Source organism: Hakea prostrata, chromosome 5 (assembly GCF_041222555.1).
Source record: "Hakea prostrata isolate BN-2017 chromosome 5, UWA_Hpros_2, whole genome shotgun sequence".
Taxonomy (NCBI): domain Eukaryota; kingdom Viridiplantae; phylum Streptophyta; class Magnoliopsida; order Proteales; family Proteaceae; genus Hakea; species Hakea prostrata.
This window is the reverse complement of record NC_142604.1, coordinates 48673942-48694877: the sequence shown is the minus strand read 5'-3', so window position 1 is coordinate 48694877 and position 20936 is coordinate 48673942. Positions and strand designations below refer to the sequence as shown.

At 38.2% G+C, this 20936-nt stretch overlaps 2 protein-coding genes across 2 annotated transcripts; one reads left to right on the top strand and one right to left on the bottom strand.

Moving 5' to 3' along the window:
- Window positions 1-284: 284 nt before the first annotated feature.
- LOC149016296 (uncharacterized) lies at window positions 285-1301 on the bottom strand. Its single transcript, XM_089156721.1, has 3 exons — window positions 990-1301; window positions 692-880; window positions 285-557 (listed from the first exon to the last, which is right to left on the bottom strand). Exons 1-3 carry the CDS (start codon window positions 1299-1301, stop codon window positions 285-287), a joined length of 774 nt encoding a protein of 257 aa, XP_089012847.1.
- Window positions 1302-4663: 3362 nt separating this feature from the next.
- On the top strand, window positions 4664-20884 carry ICU2 (DNA-directed DNA polymerase). Its single transcript, XM_089157446.1, has 31 exons — window positions 4664-5818; window positions 7239-7409; window positions 7510-7593; window positions 8171-8245; window positions 8482-8546; window positions 9922-10017; window positions 10130-10310; window positions 10837-11000; window positions 11139-11253; window positions 11814-11993; window positions 12369-12482; window positions 12674-12793; window positions 12878-13198; window positions 13324-13416; window positions 15972-16090; window positions 16180-16252; window positions 16354-16410; window positions 16525-16617; window positions 17367-17489; window positions 17586-17683; window positions 17791-17836; window positions 18254-18367; window positions 18469-18552; window positions 18656-18769; window positions 18860-18949; window positions 19102-19178; window positions 19265-19484; window positions 19579-19632; window positions 19732-19851; window positions 19952-20026; window positions 20131-20884. Exons 1-31 carry the CDS (start codon window positions 4691-4693, stop codon window positions 20275-20277), a joined length of 4611 nt encoding a protein of 1536 aa, XP_089013572.1. The 5' UTR covers window positions 4664-4690; the 3' UTR covers window positions 20278-20884.
- The last annotated feature ends 52 nt before the right edge of the window (window positions 20885-20936 follow it).

Below are 20936 nucleotides of genomic sequence, written 5' to 3'. Positions count from 1 at the left end.
AAATAAATAATAAGGTAAATTTATGAATATAAAATGAACAAAAGGGTTTAAGTATGTTTAAGGGTGTTTGGCACAGGGACACGTTTGAAGTCTTCTGCAGTAGAGTTTCTATCCATTCAAAGATTAAAAAGAACTGCAAATCAATACTAACCAGGACAATTTAATCAATTAATGGATACAAAACAAAATTCCTCTCCCTTTCTCTCCCATCTCTAAACTTTTCGTTTTCTGATTTACAAGGGAGCTAGACCAGCGTTGCTCTTCTGAGATTCTGGAAACAAATTTTAGTTTTGTGTACAATTGTGGAGCGACAGAGGAACTTCGAGCTTCTTGGGTTCAAAGATGACCGAGCAGTAGATGTTCCTGTCGAATTGAGGTTTAACTAGTGAACCCAGACCTCTTGAATGCACCGCAAAGCCAAGGTTCAGAGGCACCATCGACATTTCTCCAAAACTAATGAAACTCCGTGGAGCACTATGCATTGGAATATTCTGGTTTCCAGACACCTCCACTGCCACCGTTCTCTGGCTTTTCTTTGATTGATAAAAATCCTTCATCTGCAATATCCATTTGACCCCAAAAGACAAAAAAAGAAAAGAAAAAAGAAAACAGAAAATCAGAATAAAGAGGGACGAACCCAGATGGAATTCTGCATATAATTGATTTAATTTAAAAGAATTTTGTAGCTTACGTTTCCAGTGGCAAGCGTGAGCTCTAAGAAATTCAGATTCAGGGGTTTTGACATTGTTACTTTAACCCGGAAAAGTGTTGCAGTGTTGCGGTATGTGAACTTAACAGTGGAGTTCACGGAGGCCAAATAGGTTTCAAGTCCTGCGAGATCAGAACCGACTGAAACGGTGAAGTGGTTGAATGTAATGCTCTGCAAAATCATCCAAATATAGCCCATTTCAGAGAAATAACTCTTCGCTAGATTTGAAGAACCCAAGAATGGAAAAAGAAACATAGAATAAAAGAAATAGATTTTGTACCTCCATTGTGATAACAGGCTTCTGATGTTTACTGACATTGTCAAGAATCAAAGAAACGAGAAGGTACAGAATAATGACTCCAGCAACAGAACTAAAGAGACACCATTTATGGGAACACAACTCTTCAAGAAAGCCTGCGCCTGTATTTGTCTCCGGCAATAAAAGATAAGAATCACTCGTAATCTCTCCAGAAACAGATCGGCTCAGCTGCTCATAAGAAGCGTGGGGCGAAAAAAATTCTTCTGACGAAGAACTACTATTCGGTGGCTCATCCACACTGTGAAGCTCTCCCTCGTTGGGATTTTCTTGCATTCTTGCTGCTGGATTGCTAAAACTGAAAACACAGAAAGATCGATATGTTACTTCAGGGTTGAAGCGAAGATGATCTCTTCTCTATTCTTTCTTTCTTTCTGTAAAGATCAATAGGTTGATCCAGAAGACAGTCATGCAAATGGATTGTCACACTTCCGTTCTTCAAATAGGGTGAAAGAGAGACTCTTGTCTCTTGGGGAGGAAATGTTGACTCTCCTGCTACAAGAGAAACGGTTCGGTGGGCCCCAGTGAATCAGTTATTCAGTTACAAGCTGTAAGTAGATGCGAATCCAACGGCTCACAATTTCATGACAGGGTATCCACAAGTCTTATGGCGGGCCGTTCCGCTTGTGGATTGTTTGTCTGGTTCGTCATCACTCATCAGTCATCACCCCCAGCAGCGGATGAAGAAGCAAAGCCCTTTCGTTGTCTTATTTCCGATTCAATCATGCAGTTGACCCAACATTTTCCTTCTTCTCTCTGAAGCATGTTTGATGGGCTCTAGGGATAGAAACTGGATTTAACATCAAAAGGGATCAAATATTAAATACCAATATTTCACACAAATCACAATGAGGTGTCTACAAATTATCTTAATCGTTAAAAAAAAATTCTTATGGAAGCCTAATATTGAAATTTCATACATAGAAAAGATGTCAAAAGAGAGAATTTTAAAATTTTAGAGAGGAAATGGAGAAAATTTTCAAAAAATGGGGGGAGAGGGTTGCAAGTGTTGATATTTCACATGTTAAAGAGGACAACCAAGTAAATTTTTAAGAATTGAAAAGAAAAAAATTAAAAAAAAATGAGGGGAGCCGGGGTGCATGGCCCCTGGGCCCAAATGTAACTCCACCCAATGCAAGGCTCTAGGATCATCAGATCATGACATGTGATTTTCTTTCTATCAAACTTGTGAATACAATGTGCTTTTTTTTTTTTTTTTTTCTCCTTTCTAAGGGGAACATGTAAGGGATATATATACATCATTAGGGAGAGCCAAATTCTCACTTCTCTCACATGGGAGTTCTGTTGGAGGCAGAAGATGACCACTATAAAGCTGCAATTGATGATTATTCTGAAGCATTATCAGAAACGTATGAGATGGGATCAATATGTGAGTTTCTTGGGGGATCATTAGAGACAACACCATCAAATGGAGTTTGATTCACCTAGGCACAATACTTGGAATTGAGAGTTGGAGATTTTATATGATTGAACGACTCTATGTACTTGTATAATAAACTGTAGACTTTATATGATTTGGTTTATATGAGTTTTCAGATTTCTAGTTTCGAGGTTTTCGCCCGCATATAGTCGAACATGGGTCGATTAAAAACATTAGTTTAGGTGATGTTTTATGTCAAAATAATACTCTCGATGTGTTTATTAGCTTCAAATTAGGCGCCATATCAAATTTTAGGCAAAAATGACTCCAAATGCTTTTCGAAACAGGGGGTCGATTTTTCATCGAACCCCCTCAAAAAATCGCCCAATATGTTGGCCTGTGTCGCCAGGCACCAACACGGCAACACAGGTTGACATGTCGGACCTTGCATTTACTTCCCTTCTTAGTTGACTAAATGGTAACACCTTCTTAATTGGATGATATTACTTAGCTTTCCTCTTCTTTGGGAAGTTAAATATTTTTTTCTAAAATCACAAACTACCCTAAATTGAAAGGATATTTTAGTATGATAATGACACAAACAAAATGATTAAAATCAATCTTTTTCCTTTTGTTTAAATAATTATTAAGTTTCCATTGTTGGGAATTGAACGTGAAAGGCATCCGCCCAACCACGTTGGGCGGGGCCAGGCCCCTTTTAATTGAAACTTTTTTTCTTATTTCCTATCTTTAAATGTGAATACCCTATTTGCCCCCTCCAAAATTAAAAATAAAAATTTACTAAGTGTATTTGTTTCTAATCTCTTCTTGTTTCTTCAATCCATGTTTGGTTGTTTTCCTTCTACTCCGTCCCCTTTTCTCTCCTTTTCTTTCTTTTTTCTCTCGGTTTCCTTTCTTCTTTTTTCTTTTTTTTCCCGCTCCATTTGTGTTGCCTTTTTTCCTTTCTCCCTCGTTCCTCTTTTCCTTTCTTTCTCTCTCTCCTCCTTTTCTTTTTCCTTTTTTGTGCTCTCTTTTTTTTATTCTGTGGCCTTGGGGTTCCCTTGCCCCTTTTCCCCCTCCAGTTCTCCTCCGCCCGCTCCGCCCCAACATATGTAGATGAGCATAAACTTAAAGAATGACATTCCAAAAGACGGCTTAAATGATGTGAGGAATGACATTCCCGGGGAGAAAGATATGCGGACCAAAATGGCACTAGGCATGAGAGAAGGTATCTGGACATGTAATACCAAACGTAGTTGACAGATATCCGAACCATTGGACGACAACGGATGGTTATACAAAAACTATCATATTCAACGTTAGAACTATTTTATACCACATTAGTATGAAAACATAATTATATGAAATATTAACGGTTGGGTTTTCTTCATTTATCTCTAGAGAGAAAAATTCAATTGCCCACTCTCTTGCTCGGTGGTGTAGATTTGTCACAGATTGGACCCTATACCCTAGCTATCAGATGCTTGTAAGCTATAAGCTAGATACCTCTAGTTCTTTCTGTCTTTTAGAATGAAAGCATAAATAGTTAAAAGGTGGGGTTTGTCCCCGGCCCCGAGGGTATTCGAACCTTCTTACCTAGAAGAGTTAGTTTTTCACCAAGTGAGCCATCTCTTATCTTTTTTATTTATTTAACGAACCATCCTTTACTCTTAGGTTGCGTTTGTTTGCAAAGGTGGGGTGGAAAAAAAAAACATGGGCCTCATGTGTAGTGGGGTGAGAGAGAAAGAAAAAAGAAATAATTTTGTGAAAAAATAATAGTGATGGGTTCCATTTTTTAATTTTCCCAACTTTCTCACAAAGTCCCACAAAATATATGAAATTTTAAAATGGTTTGTGGTGAGAAAATTGAGCTTTCACATCACCAAACTCTCTCACTTTCCCACCCCAAACAAACAAACAACGTAACATTTTGGGATTTTAAGGGAAAAGCAAGGAATCTACATTTTTTTTAAAGAATTTTTCTACCTCACCTTTATTCCAGCAAACAAATGCAACCTTAGAATTAATGAATATTATATAAATATTTTCAAATACATCAAACTCTAAAGCCGAAGCGTGGCCCATTAGCATACCATGGAAAGCGGACAGGAAACGTCTTATGGGGATCGGACGGCTGATATATGATTTGCTAAATCCACACTCTTGGCGCGAAAGTTGAGAGGGTTTTCCCGCCATTCGTCGCAGTTAACTCTGCAAAGCACACTTCCGTCGATGATCTGATCTACACACTGTACAGAGGGAGGGAAGCGAGACAAAGAGAGACATGGCGGACGAACCCATTGTTGCCGGCCGGCGTAGAAACAGAGGTGCCGATGCTACCGCCCGTGTCGAAGCCCTTCAGCGTCTCAAAGCTCTCCGCAGTGGCGGTCGGCGTTCCGAGGCTGGATTCCAGATCAAGATGGAGGATCCGATCTATGACACAGTTGCTGAAGACGATTACGCTGCCCTTGTTGCCAAACGCCGCGAGGAAGTTCGCGGATTTATCGTTGATGATGATGGTCTAGGATATGGGGACGATGGGCAGGAAGAAGATTGGTCTCGGGCCGGTCTTCCTCCATCCTCAGATGAATCTGAAGGGGAAAACGAAAAGCCTAAGAAGAAAAAAACCGAGAGAAAAAATCCACCTACGAAACCCTCTTCTTTTTCCGCTGCGGCTGCTCTTATGGGGAACCAGCGCATCTCGTCGATGTTTACTTCTTCAGTGTTCAAGAAGAACAAGGAAGATGGACTCAAAGGATTGTCCACTGACAGCATTGTCGACGACGTGATTGCTGAATTTGCTCCAGATGAAGCTGACAGAGAGAGGCGAAGAAGGGGACAGAGAAGATCTCAGCTAAGCTCGACTAATTTTGTACCTGTGGCTCAGGTTATGAGTGAGAAATATGTTAGTGCCGATTTCATGGTAAAGCCTGGAGTACCCCAGGTTGCAGATGTTGGTCCCCCTGCAAATTTCCAAGAAAATTTTGATATGGATAATGGGAAGGACGAGTCCAGGGAATCAAAAGATAAAATTGTTTTGAACCCTGAAGTGGGTTCTGATTCATTTCCACAGCAACAAGAATCTTTAGCCCCTACCGCGGTGGCTGCGGAGATGAAGCCTGCTACCGTCGAAGCAAAAGCAGAACCTGTGAAGAGAGAGGAGGCGTTTTCTCTCAATGCAAAGATCAAAGTGGACAACCCTGCATTGAGTGCCACAGCTGGGTGGCGAGCAGTACGTGGTGGAGAAAACGAGAATGCCATTGGCAACGAAAAAGAAGCGACTGCTTGCCCTAATGGTGAAGATAAGTCGGAATTTTCGCTCGACTCCAATGGATCTATGCTCTTCTACATAATTGATGCTTACGAGGAAATCTACGGTGCCAATATGGGCACCATATATCTTTCTGGAAAGGTACTTGAATCTCGTTTATTTTCTTTTCTTTCGTCAACATGCACTTTCCAACGTATCCTAAATTCCCAGGTGGATTATTAAGACCATAAACATTACTTTGGTTTTTATAAAACCCAATTGTGACTTATCATCGCCCCAAAATATCTATTGCAATTACTATACGCGTTATTTCTAATTTTGCAGTTCTGTGTCTACTTCGCAAGATGTCTTCCTTTTCTTATGCCAGTGCTACAGTGATTCTATCATTCCAAGATAATGATTAGACTACACAAAACCAAAGAAACTTGTATTTAGTATATCTATCAATAGCAAACCAGAACCTACTAAGTACAACACAACTGTACCTAATAAACAAAGGGAGAAAATAGATGCTTTGCTTTTAACAGGTTATGTATTTCAGTGAGGATGGGTCTTGGTGCAACTGATAGGTTGCTTAAGTTTGAGTTTGGAAACAGCCTCCTTGTTAAAGTAGGGGTAAGGCCACATAGGTATGACCCTTCCCCGATCCACAGTTATGGGAGCCTGAAACACTGGCTACCCTGAAGATTTCAGATAGGGCAGCCTGGGATGAACAGAATTCATGTAACCAACCAAGTAGTTCTGATAAATGCTTAGATATTTGAGTTATGTTTTGATTATTATAGATGCAGGGTTACCAATGCCTACTCTTTAGAAAATTGGTGCAAGAGATCTCTGATTCTCTGTAGATATGTGAGTCTAATCCTAGAAAGGCTAGCAGGCTTCTATCCACACCCAAAAAAAAGAGGGGCTGGGAGGCTACTAGTACACACGCTACCCTGATGATTTCAGATAGGGCAGACTGGGATGAACAGAATTCATGTAACCAACCAAGTAGTTCTGATAAATGCCTAGATATTTGAGTTATGTTTTTATTATTATAGATGCAGGGTTACTGATGCCCACTCTTTAGAAAATTGGTGCAAGAGATCTCTAATTCTCTGGAGATATGTGAGTCTAATCCTAGAAAGGCTAGTAGGCTTCTATTCACACCCAAAAAAAAAAGGGGCTAGTAGGCTACTAGTACACACTCCCTTAGAACACATGTGAAAGATCCTTTTGATTCTTCAGCTATTCAACTATGTGGTTCATCGTATTACCTCTAGTCTTCATTCATGTATTGCCTGGGTACGCACCTTTTCTCTTTTAGGTTTTGCTGATTTTTTATGCATGGTGGCTAAGGTTTGAAATTGGAAAGAATCTTTGTAGCAGTATCTTTTATTGCATCTTTGTCAAAATATAAAAATTGCTGATAGGTTTTCTCCATGTGAATATGTGAATGTCTGTGGCCAACTGAAGTCTCTTTTTTATATTGCTTTTGGACTATATGCTTGGTTCTTTCCACTCTTGTTGCAATTTGATGGGAAGCCATTTGACTGCTGGCATCTGTCAATGTGTTAAGGTTAAAGTTGGTACCACCTATCAGAGCTGTTGCGTGGTTGTAAAGAACATGCAGAGGTGTGTCTATGCAGTCCCGAATGGTTCCATTTTTCAAGATGACGTTACCATGGAGCTTGAGAAAGGTGTTTCCGACTCCCGCATTTCACCAGCAATTTTTCGGACAAAGCTGCAAGTATATACTTTTATATTGTTTATTTGCAAAAGTGAAGATGTTTAAGCTGCCTAGCAATACAGTCTTTGTCTTGACGATCTTCTGCTTTTGTCTTTGTTAGGAGATGGCATTTGAGTTAAAAAATGAAATAGCACAGAAGTTGTTAGATCTCAATGTGTCTACTTTTAGCATGGCTCCAGTTAAGGTAATTAAGTGCAATTAATTTTGTTGTTTGGGAATATTGTTTGTTTACTAATTTCACATGTTGGTGCATTTGCATCAATAATGTTTTTCCCCACTGTTAGGTTCTCAAATGATTTGAGGAGAAAATAAAATAAATACAAAAGGTATACACCAGATATATAAGAGAAGAGGGGAAAATAAGGGGAAAAAGGAGAGGAGAGAGTTGGAGGGGGGGGGGGGGGAGTAGGGGATAGGGGTTGGGGGCCTTTACAGAAATGTCACTGCACGTCTTAGATCAATTGGGATGCCATGTATTCTCTGTCGAGACAACCTCGGGATTAATAAATAATGCCTAGTCCTCCATTTTATTTCCATTATCTCCCTTAAATGGCAATTACAATTTTCTGTTTTTGGCTCACCCCAGTGATTTGCACAACCCACTCTCGCCATGACTTAATAACTTTATAATAAAACTATCCCTAAAGACAAGGATGGATAAAAACAAAATAATCAAACATTAAATATTTAAATGCAAAGTAACTAGCACCCTTATGTTTATGTGGCATAATTATTCTTTAAGTTACTTTGACATGCTGCAGAGGAGCTATGCATTTGAACGTTCTGATATACCTGTTGGTGAGCATTATTTTCTCAAGATCAACTATCCATTCAAGGTAATTTACCTAACCAAGTTAAACTTATTTTGCCAACAATGTACTTTTGTTTTCCTTGCAATTAGAGATCACAAGATCTCCCGTACATGGTGCTTAAGTAGAAGAATAAGCGTGTGTAGAAATTAGTATTTGTTACACTGAAGGCTTGTGAAATTTACATTCTTTGTATATTAATTGTTATTTCTGTTTAAAATATAAAACGTCCTTAAAGTTGTTCCTTCTGAATGACAATGTAGGATCCACCACTTCCTTCTGATCTCAAAGGAAAAAAATTCTCTGCACTGCTTGGAACACATAGCAGGTATAAGCAGCCATATCTATTTCCTTGTACTTGATATGCATGTCTTGTGAACATCTTAGTCCATTCTGAACTGCGGCTGCCATATTAGTCTTAGTGGACCTTTTTACAGGAATGGTTTGCTGACTAGTCTATATCACATATTATTTGATCTAGAAGGTTTAGAATGTTAAAATCTTTCCATGTTGATACAATTATATGTTTATAAGTTTATAAGCATATAGGTTTCTACTTGAACTAAATTGGTGGGCTGCTGTGAAGTACTTGTGCATTGTGTTCCCAGCTAAAGGTCCTAATAGGGAATCATCAAGATCCATTATTAAATAAATTCCGATTATGTGTCACTTACGAGAAATTCTTAGCCATGCTTGTATAACTCTGCACCCGGGTTTGGATACTGTAACTTGATTCTAATGAATAACCAAACTGTAAGGTGGTGCATACATTGATTCTCAATTTTCACATTTGAGGGTCTGGGCTAAAGGTTTTTGACTGCAATCTGCCAAACCTAATGCATTCAACTTTGTATCTAGGCTTGCAAGGGGCATCACAAAATGACACTCGCAAAATAAAACATGGCTCAGTTGTCAGAGGATATTCTTCCAATTAAAAGAACAGGACAGAGAAGTGCTTCCCCCCCCCCCCCTTCCCCTTTGGAGTGAATATGCTACCGAATTGGAAGTGGACCTTCATAAAGATGGTCTCATATCATTTAGGGTATTAGAACATGCAGATGAGGTTGATCTGGTGATTGCTTAATGTTTCTTTTGTTGGCTATCTGCTTTGTGATGCTCTAATTTCTGATTTTGTTAGATTGTCTCATCAAACAAGTTTAATACCAAGCATATTTTTAGGTGCACAATAGTATAACAGGCTTCTATCCCTCCATGTACAAATACTGTATGTTATTGAGCTTTGTGTGTTTTCTATTTTTCAAAGTCAAATCTTTTTAACAATCCTCGAATCAGTATATGCTATTTAGGATTAAGACAGTCCACTAGAAATTTGTGGTTTTCTATGTTTTAATTACATCTTGTCAAGTATCAGAATTCAATGCTTTTTGATTTATGTGACACCACTCTAGATCAAAGGTATGGAAACAAGCTTGAAGAACTGCATGCAATGACCCATCATTTATGCTTTTCTTTTTGTGAATGCTTTCCTTCGTAGTTCCTTGAACGTCATTGCAAATTATACATAGGCTAGACCTAATGAATTTTATTATGTTCATACTGGGCATGAATTATTTGCTCTGCAATCATTACCTTTTTATTTGATTATCTGTTGATATATGGACTTCTCTACTGATTACAGAATTTTCTTCTGGGTGGGATTGGGTTGGTCTAAATAGAATATGGACTAACTTTGTTCTGTGTAGTGCTCTGGAGTTGTTTCTAATCAAAAGGAAAATAAAGGGGCCTTCCTGGTTGTCAATTTCAAAATTTGGCATCTGTCCAGCAGCTCAGCGGGTGAGGTTTTCTATTGTACTGATCTTACTGTTTAATTAATTCTCAAATAGTCCACTTATGCATATTTGTTTTTGGTTTTAAATTTATTTGTCTAATTCTAAGCTCTTGTTAGGTGAGCTGGTGCAAATATGAAGTTACAGTTGATTGCCCCAAAGACATCCGTGCAACTTCATCAAAGTTGATGCCGGAAATTCCTCCAGTAATTGTTTCAGCAATAAATCTCAAGACTATCCTCAACGAAAACCAGACTGTAAACGAGATTGTCTCCGCTTCTCTCATTAGCTGTTGCAAGGTCAAGGTAGGTCTATAGCCAGTAGTTCTGTTGGTATATGACCAATTTTAATCATTGAGTTTTGTAGTTAGAATACCACAACTTTTTTCCTCCTTTATTTGTGCGTTACTAATTACAGAAAGGCAACTCTTGTACACTATAACCCGAATATTTATAAATAAATAAAAAAGAATTGAAAAGCAAGTTGGTGTACACCTATGTTCCCTCCAATTTTAAAAGTCTGATGGTAGGGCCAAATCACCCCTCAACTCCCCCCCCCCACTATGACCACAGGAATGGTTAAAGAATGAATATCCTTGTCTAGACTGGAAAACCATAATCTGAAGTCTGAACCCATTTGTGGCCCTTTAGGCCTCTAGGATGACCTCAATTGGAACCTGTTGATCCTAACACAAAATTTGGCCTGCTCATGACTTGTTTGATTTTCCAGCCATGATTTAGTTTGATAATATTATTCTCTTAGTGCTGTAAAACTTTCATTTTGGATGAATTAAATATTTGATGATTTTTACTTGTACTTGTTCTCTTTCAGATTGACTCTCCCATGGCAGCATCAGAATGGAAAAAAGCTGGGGTTCTTAGCCATTTTTCAGTTGTCCGCAAGCTTGAAGGAGGCATATTTCCAATGGGTTTTACCAAAGAAGTTACCGATAGAAATGCAAAGGCTGGATCTACTGTTTTGACGTTTGAAAGCAGGCAAGCATTTCATGCAAATAATGTTTTTATTTGAAGTTTTCATTTTCTACTCAAAATAAAAATATTTCAGTATCTATAAATATTTCAGTTGTACTCATCCAACTTTTCATTATTTTAACCATTTTCTTTTAATTGCAGTGAAAGAGCCTTATTAAATCGTCTGATGGCTGAACTATACAAATTAGATAGTGATGTTCTTGTTGGGCACAACATTTCTGGGTTTGACTTGGATGTTCTTCTCCACAGAGCCCAGGTAAGCATTTCATCGTATGAACAGTAGTTAAATTCTCTGATGTTGAATGGTATTAATGTATTTAGCAAATTCCTAAGTTTGAGTTGGAGTATGCCACACTAGAAAATCTTCTTTTAATTGCATATAAGTATAATAATAATGAGCCACTTCTGTATCCATATGGAAGGACTTGCTGTGGATGTATCAAAAGCATTCACCACTGCTTTTCCATGAAATTTAATGTAATAAATATAATAATTCTGTTCGTATTCACTACCATATTGTACTCATGAAGATAGCATTTTAGTTTGCCCCATCTCTTTGCAAGATTCATAGTCCTACGAGAATGTGACCCACCTGTGCATGGCAGGGCTGAAATACCAATGTTTTCTCTTTCTTCATATCCTTAGAATGATGATCCACCTGTTGCATATTAAATGCACTGACACATTAAAACTGCTGAAGACCCTTACTTGTTCTTTCCCCCTCCCCACTCTAAAACCTCCTCAGTACATGCATATTCAGGTTGTTTTTGTATTTCTATAATAAGAATGCTTACAATTTAAAATCTTATTGTGAAGGCTTGCAAGGTGTCGAGCAACATGTGGTCCAAAATTGGCCGCCTTAAGCGGTCTGGTATGCCTAAACTAACAAAGGGAAGCACCATTTTTGGGTCTGGAGCAAGTCCAGGGATCATGTCCTGTATTGCAGGCCGCCTCTTATGTGACACCTATTTATGCTCACGCGACCTATTAAAGGAGGTAAAGTTTGAACAAGCTTACTATTTACTTTTGTTGTGTCATCTGTCATCTAAACCCCCATGTCACCAGCACAGTTTCCAAATGAAGGAAGTTGTACTTGACATTTTGAAGATGAAATTGTGCATTGAGCCTTTGATGGGTCAGTTCATTGTTTAGCTCAACCAGCTTCTTTTTTTTCTTTTTTTGACAAGCTCAATGTGCCGAACAAAACATGGAGAGGTTCAATCATCTAGTTTCCATTGGTTTCAATGGAACAATGTGATGACCAATTCCAAGAGATGCAGGTTTTGCCTACATTGTGATGACCACAATGTGAAGTTAATGCTATGACATATTTTGTTAACCCCTTGAAGCATTTGGACCTCTTTCTTCCAGGTGAGCTATTCTTTGACACAACTTGCAAGGACCCAGCTGAATAAAGAACGGAAAGAGATCACTCCACATGATATTCCTGCAATGTTTCAAACGTCAGAATCTCTTGTGGAACTTGTAGGTTCTTATGCTGCGTACTCTTTCGTTTTCTTATGGTTATTCTTCTTCTTACTCATCTAAGCACACATGCAAGCAGATCCATAATTATTAAAAACTTATCATAGAAATTTGATCAATGGAAAGTCTAGCTTTAAAATCTTTGTGGGGGTGTATATTGATCTCTAATGTTGTATCTGTAATTGAATCAGGTTGAGTGTGGTGAGACTGATGCATGGTTATCCTTGGAACTGATGTTTCATTTGAGTATTCTTCCCCTTACACGACAGTTGACCAATAATAGTGGTAATCTTTGGAGCAAAACTCTCCAGGTAACTTCTCAGATAATTTATTGGTTCTTTTTGTTGGAGCATACATTTGAGGATTAACCCAGAAGTCCAACCCTGCTCTTTCAGGGTGCTAGGGCACAAAGAGTGGAATACCTTTTGTTGCATGCATTCCACTTGAAGAAGTATATTGTCCCAGACAAGATATCTGCACGTGCGAAGGAGATAAAACCAACTAAACGGAGAATAAATGGGGCAGAGGATGGAGATATTGATGATTTGGATAACAATGTTGCGAATTTTGAGGACTTGGGTCAACAAGTTGATGAGGGAAAAGGAAAAAAAGGTCCTGCCTATGCTGGCGGGTTGGTTTTAGAACCCAAAAGAGGTTTATACGACAAGTACATATTACTTCTAGATTTCAATAGTCTATATCCGTCAATCATTCAGGTTATTTTCTAATATTATTGTGTCAGTTCTTTTACATGTTGTGCATTTTGACCCAAAACACAATTCCATAGCATACTAGTGCCATTATATTTTTCTCATGACTTTCTTTTTCTAATGCTTTATAGGAATACAATATCTGCTTCACAACAGTTGAAAGATTCTCTGATGGAATGGTTCCACGATTACCTTCTAGTCAAACTACTGGAGTTCTACCTGAGGTACAACCACTTCAATAATTATTGTCAAAATTATGTTTTCGCCATTAGATAAATGATTAGTATGAAGATCATTATATCATTTTAGTGAGTCATTGCACACTTTAATTCAATGGAATAAAATTGAATTGGGAAGGGTAAGGGCCTTGAAGGAGTTTTTTGTTTCTGGTCAGATTTGGTACTTCTTTTGTTTTAATTTTCTGACATATTTTTGTTCTGCAGTGTTGTTTGAGATAGATTTAGCATCTGCATTCTTGTGTCAGCTTTTTGCAAGCGTATGCAATTCCTAAGGCTTACTTGTGGTTAGGGTGTCTAGCTTGGTTTGTTGGGTCTGCAGGAACCAAATCCTAATGAGAATGGCTGAATGATTAACCTTACCAGATGCTTAATCTAAAGTATTCCAATCAAACCCCAAGATTTACGTCAGACTGGATCAACATTTTTTTTGTTTTTTGTTTTGGTTGGGGGGGGGGGGGGGGGGGGAGCAAGTTGGTATAATTGTATGAGATATATTTTCCTCACATAATTAGCATCTACAAAGTTTGTTTACCGTTTATCTTTCTTAAATATTTTTGTGTACAAATAAAATTGAAAAGACAAAAACAACTAGTTCGGTTGAAGATTGGGTTGAGCTGGCTTAAATCCTAACAAAACCCAATTTTAATCTGGTTTGGTTTGCCTAGCCTGGTCTGAAGTATAATACTCCTACCATCCTCAGCTAGATTTTGTTTTACTCCATCCAAAGCTGTTCTACATATTCCGTATATTTTAATGATATCCATTTGTGTTTAAACTGCTGACTTTATTATAAAGATAGGTGGCGAAGATTCATTTTTGTACATCTAATTTTTTATTTTTGGTTGTAAGTAAGCTTTGAATCAGAGAGATAGTAATATAGAAGGCAGCCTCCTAGAATCCCCAAGGGGGGGGGGGGGAGGAATTTAACCAAGAAAGGCATTCCCTTCTAACCATTATCCCAATTCCCAAGTATGTTAAAACATCCAATTACAACCTGTAAAGCAGATGACAATCTGCATCCTGGATCAGGTCTGGCAACTCAGCTAGAAGCTCCTCTAGTGTCTACTCCAGCAGGCCACTAGTCAATTTGACTGCTGCCATGAAGCTGGCAGGTCACCTGAACTCCCTTTCACCAGGTAGATTAGCCTTTCGGCTGATCCATTTCCTTCCTTGTACTCTACAAGGCCCCTGAATTTTCCATTGATAATATCAATGGCTAGCTGGGAATCAGAACAAATTGACACCTCCATAAATCCCCTCTCAATTCACAATGTCAAGCCTTTCAGGATTGCTTGTAGTTCCATAGCTGGATCCTATACTTCATCCCCTTTCCCTGCATAAGCTAGTAATAGTAATAGTTATGTTCATCCTTGGTAATGTTGTTGAAATGAAATAATATTTGGGGATGGATGGGGCTGCAAATATTATGTACTTTTTGTGTATATTAGGGTTTTTCTGGTTGTAACTGCTAGATTACAGTATTCTTTTTTTCGCTTTAATATATGGTGAGATGGCATGATCCAAAAATCAATTTTGTTAATCTTACCGCATCGTTGTTTATTGCTATTGGTGGACATGTGTATTTTCCTTTTGCTTTTAGGGCTCTTTTCTTGGAAGCACTTTCTTAACATGTAGCTTATTTCAGGTGGTAGTGGACCATATAATATAATTTTTTTCCTTACTGAAAAAGGAAATATACTTTTAGGAAAATTGAAAGTTCATCAGACTTTGTTCATGAATAAAGACTATCATATTATACATGTAACAAGGGCAACTTCTGTCACTGATCTAACAATAACTTTTGTAACAGTTTGTTTATACTGTCGCATGGCTTACAATTCAAATGACACCAAAATATTATGAAATGGAATAATTTAAAAGATAAATTCCTTAGTGCTGGGCATATTGGGTGAGGCTGCTGCACTCCATAATAAGTGCAAGAAATTTTGGATTTCATACTAAAAACTGTTCTGCTTGGATGCTACAATACTGCCAACAGGAGGGCACACATAGTTTGGAATGAGATAGTGCAACTCAACAATAAAAAAGCTCCAAAACCAATTGATTTTATTTCATCATGCCACATTTGTCTCTTGTTTGGTTGCCATTGAGTGCCTTATTTGCATTTTTATTTTTTCTGTACTTGGGCTCAACAGATTACCCAGCATGTGAAGGTGCTTATGTTTCACATTAAGGAAGAGAATTTGGGAATTTTTCCTGTAATGGAGTGAAATGACATAGACAACTATGTGTTGAGCTGATAAGAAACTGGCATTTCATTATTTCTGTCATTGTTGGTGTATGAGTATGTGTAACGAGGGTGTTACATATGTCATCCCTTCACTTGTCAATATGTCTCTCGTAACTTTTGTAAGCTCACCTAGTAAATTGTTTGTCAGTAAATATGACTGGTTTGTAAAAGTTTCAGGTATGCCATACACTATAACAGTTTACTATAACAGCTTTTTAGTTGGCATTATCCCTTATGAATTTGCAACTCCATGCACTGAAAGTCCTTGTTCCCTCATTCTCAATTGTAGTTGCTGAAGGATTTGGTTGAAAGGAGGAGAATGGTTAAACGCTGGCTTAAGAAGGCATCAGGTCTTGATTTTCAGCAGCTTGACATTCAGCAACAGGCTCTAAAGCTCACTGCAAACAGGTGTGTGCTTAAATTTTTTTTCTTGCACCTCATTTTTCTTCTTCTTTTGATCCACAACCAAATTTCACATGACACTATCTGCAATACAGTATGTACGGATGCCTAGGGTTTTCCAACTCAAGATTTTACGCAAAGCCACTTGCTGAGCTTATTACAGCACAAGTAAGATAATGCTGTTTTTAAGTCCACAATGAGGAATAGAGTTTCTACTTTTTGGGGGTAAGCTTGTGGTTGCTATACTAAACATATGAGTTGTTCCATAGGGAAGGGAGATTCTACAAAGTACAGTAGATCTTGTTCAGAACAATTTGGGTTTAGAGGTATGAAGTTGATGAATGAGATTGATGTTATTTCTTTGAATTTCTTGATGAAGTGATAGTGATCCAAAATCACCCAATCCGAGGTGGGTCTCAAAGTTTTCTTGAATTTTGTAGGTCATATATGGAGATACAGATTCAATAATGATCTATACTGGACTTGATGATGTTGCAAAGATCAAATCAATTGCAGAAAAAGTTAGGCAAGAGGTATTTTTCCCAGTTTTAGGTGGTACTAAATAAGTGTTTGGTTGATAGTGACTACATATTACTGATTGATGGTAAGTTGTAGTAACTAATGGTACAATCCTGAAGTTACTTCTAGTAAAACCAAAGATGAAAGTTTCTCTTAATATAACCTGGATTTTCTTGAGAAAAGGAATATTTGCAGCTTAACTGAGTATCGAGCAATTTTGGTGCACCAGTTTTTTTTTTTTTGTGTACATGATGGGATATCCTTGTAAATTCCTTTGATTCCTATGTAAGAACTCTTGCAAAGTTGGCACTGCTGTGTCTACAGCCAACTGTATTTTCTTTTTCAGAACTCCTATGTATATTCTTAGCTTCTATCAGTATTTATTTCCCAAGAAAAAGCTGGGGGGAGGGTGGGTTGGGTGCAGCAAACTCTCATTATTGATCAAACACTTTGCATGTGATGATACAAAAGATTTTTGGATCATCTATCCAAAGGATACACTGTCTGAAATCTCACAGTTCATATTCGACCTGAACAGATGACCAAAACAATTAAGAATACTATGTGTGTCAACCTCTAATATAGTCCAACAAACAGCATTTCCTAATACTAGATTGTTGATTGCATGGCTATAATGATTCATTGAGGTTGTCTAGAAATCACCCCTATCTTTTCTCTTGTATGACACTTGAAATCTTGGATGCACTTATTTTGGTTTTGAGATGTTCTATATGTTACTATGATCTCTCATTTTTGTGTATAGGTCAACAAGAAGTATCGATGTCTAGAGATTGATCTTGATGGCATATACAAGAGAATGTTGCTTCTGAAGAAGAAGAAATATGCAGCAGTTAAAGTGCAGTTTAAGGATGGGATGCCATATGAGGTTACAATTAGAACACCTCCAGTCAATTTTTATGGAATCACACTTATAATATGTCCCTCTTGATGTACACCAGTTTTGTTTACCATGCTGGAGCAGGTCATTGAACGTAAAGGGCTTGACATGGTCCGACGTGACTGGAGTTTACTATCAAAGGAAGTAGGGGATTTTTGCTTGGGCAAAATATTGTCTGGGGGGTATGCATTTTTGTTCTTTTTAGCTTTTATCTCTGCTAATGTAATAGCGAGCACAGAAAGAATATTTTTGTAATTTGTCACTGAATGTCATCTCTTGCCTATTACAGTTCCTGTGAGGATGTTGTTGAGTCAATTCATAGCTCTCTCATGAAGGTAATGCCAGTTTCTTATGTGGATTGCAAGCTATAATTTATAAATTGTGCAGTTTTTTGCATGCTGTATGATGGAGAACCTGTTATTCCTTTAAGCTGTTTGAATGTCTATAACTTTTTAGAGCCAAGGAAAAAATGTAACTTAGCCCATGCAAAGCAGTAACTCAGCCTCATCCCAAATATTTGGGTCGGCTACATGGATACTTACCGTTCTGTCAACTCTTTTTGTCTATATTTTGGCTAGTCATCTAAAAATTAAAGCTTCAAGTTGGTTTAATTTTGTTTTAGTGGGTGCGAAGTAGTTTGAAACAGGTACTGTAAAGTGGAAGATTGTAAACGTTGAATTCCACTTACAAATTAATGAGTTAATCTGTTTTTTAGATTATTTTTCTTATTTATTACTTTTGTTGGGAAACAGGTACAGGAGGAAATGAGGAATGGGGAAGTTGCACTTGAGAAGTATGTCATCACAAAGACATTGACAAAGCCACCAGAGGCCTACTCAGATGCTAGAAACCAACCTCATGTGCAAGTGGGTCCTCTCAATGATTTTTAAGGCCATGTATATTGTTTGACCAATGATACTATTGGAGTTTCTAACGTAATAATTTTTCATTTGGTTGTATCCTCTAGGTGGCACTTAGATTGAGGCAAACTGGCTACTCCTCTGGGTGTTCTTCTGGGGATACTGTCCCTTATGTCATTTGCTGCGAGCCGGTATCATAAACTGTTATACAATATTTTAACTTTCAAAGAAACGATATTGCACTGCCATCATATTTAAATGTGTTACAAGAATATATGCAATTGCTGTGGACAGGGAGCTGGTTCCAGTTCTTCTGTGGGGATAGCTCAGCGGGCTAGGCATCCTGATGAGTTGAAGAGGGACAATGGAAACTGGATAATTGACATTGACTATTACTTGTCACAGCAGGTTTCCTTCATACCCTGTGGTTTTTCAGCCATCTAGTGGATGATTCTCATTTATATCTGCTCAAATGGTTAAGTTGGGGTCTCTATGCAGATCCATCCTGTAGTATCACGTTTATGTGCTTCCATTCAAGGGACAAGCCCAGAACGCTTGGCTGATTGTCTGGGGCTTGACTCATCCAAGGTTTGCATCTCATTTTCTTCTTATTCTTCCCCCCCCCCCCCCCCCTTTTTGTGTGTGGCTTACTGAGGTTTTCATCTCATTCTCTGGTCAACCAATGTTAGATGTATTACTTGGTGTGGCATGTGTAACTGACGCAAGTTATTGTTGTGTAGTTCCAAAGCAAAGTCAGCGAAGTCATCAACAAGGATCCATCTGCCTCACTCTTGCATTCTCTAGAGGATGGTGAGAGGTAAGGTTTTCTACTGTCCGGATCATGACTGGTCTGTATGCCATACTCAATTTTGATGGCTGTGTTTTGATGCAATGAAACTACAGATTCCGTGGCTGTCAGCCTTTGTGGTTATCATGTCCATCCTGCAGCAGTACTTTTGAGTGTCCTGCAGTGTTCAGTTGGCTATGGAATTTAAATAGTGAAAAGCCAGTAGGGCCACAAGCAGAAGAGTCAAGCAGTAATTTCTGGAAGAAATTGCAATGCCCAAAGTGTCCTGATGAGGGTGATGGAAGTAGAATATCTCCGGCAATGATAGCTAACCAAGTAATTATAGTCTTGCTGTTTCATGAAATTAGATTTGTACAATTGTCTTTATTAATTTACCAAATTTTAATTGATTTCACATACATCATCACAGGTTAAAAGGCAAGCAGAAGGGTTTATCTCAATGTATTACAAGGGCTTAATGATGGTGATTACTGATGACTGATTTTATCTTGCTCTTAGAGTGCAACTAACAAGCTTTTGGACTTGACTTTGATCTGATTAATCATTAATTGTGTCATTCCAGTGTGATGATGAGACTTGCAAGTACACCACTCGTAGACTTAACCTGCGGGTGATTGGTGACTCAGAGAGAGGAACTGTATGTCCAAACTACCCTCAGTGTAATGGTCACCTTATAAGACAGGTCCATATCTTATCCCATCATGGGTTTTATTTTCTTTCCTGGCTTAAAATGTGTATTCTGTATTTGCATATTACAAACTTGACAATTTGTTTTGATACAGTATACAGAAGCAGATCTGTACAAGCAGCTTGCATATTTCTGCCACATTTTGGATGCTACACGGTGCATTGAAAAGGTTATTTTCCTGCCTTCCTAATGTGTTTATTTTTCTTATTGAATGAATAGACTGTCCCAAGTAGATTAATCTATATCTTCTGCTTTTTCTGATGGGTTTTGCAGTTAGAGATCAGTGCTAGAATGTCATTTGAGAAAGAACTGTCCAAAGTCCGATCAGCTGTCAAATTGGCAGCATCAGTGGCACAGGAATTGCGTGACCGGTGTGCCTATGGATGGGTCCAGCTAAAAGATCTCACTGTCTCACTCTAACCAACCAAATGAATGGATCTTCAGCTTTTCAAGCTCATGATCTGCCAATTCACGTAGTTCACATATATAGATCCTAGATTGTTTGTGTAGAGTAGGATGAATGGAGGAAAAATGCTGATGCTGTGATGCAGAGTCTGGACAAATTTCATTGTGCAGGTTCAACTGTAACGTAAATAACCCATTCCGTCATGTGGGCTGAATGATATGCCCATTTTGTACAGCCAAGAGGAAGAAAAAGAAAAAAGTTTTGCTCTCTTTGCTTCTTATGGATGACCAATAATACTATGATCCCCCAAACATTTCTTTTTCTCTCTTCTTATATAGGATTAGGGCGTATGTAGTCTTCAATCTTCCATCAAAACTCCTTGGCTGAATACAACTAAAGCATGCTTCTCAGAATGTCAATCCCCAGTAAATGATAATTGAGTTCATACTAACGACTACCAGAATTGCATGAAAGCCTCTACCAGAAAACTGCCATAGTGGGACAAAAAAACAATTGTTTCTTGGCTAAAAATTCCCAACCAGGTTCTTGCCTTCTGCTCTCACCTATAAATTCCTGACCCACATCAATACATGACAAGCTACAGCTACAATTACTTTCTAAGGCAGTCTAAAGACTTCTCATCAACTCTGAGGCAGTCCTGACTGATTACTTT

Bases quoted from the DNA above. Each gene is read 5' to 3' on its own strand.
- LOC149016296 (XM_089156721.1), bottom strand. From the start codon at position 1,301: ATGCAAGAAAATCCCAACGAGGGAGAGCTTCACAGTGTGGATGAGCCA. The intron at 881-989 runs GTACAAAATCTA...ATGATTTTGCAG, and splicing joins AGCCTGTTATCACAATGGAG to AGCATTACATTCAACCACTT. The intron at 558-691 runs GTAAGCTACAAA...TGGATATTGCAG, and splicing joins TCACGCTTGCCACTGGAAAC to ATGAAGGATTTTTATCAATC.
- ICU2 (XM_089157446.1), top strand. From the start codon at position 4,691: ATGGCGGACGAACCCATTGTTGCCGGCCGGCGTAGAAACAGAGGTGCC. The intron at 19,485-19,578 runs GTAATTATAGTC...ACATCATCACAG, and splicing joins CGGCAATGATAGCTAACCAA to GTTAAAAGGCAAGCAGAAGG. The intron at 19,633-19,731 runs GTGATTACTGAT...GTGTCATTCCAG, and splicing joins ATTACAAGGGCTTAATGATG to TGTGATGATGAGACTTGCAA.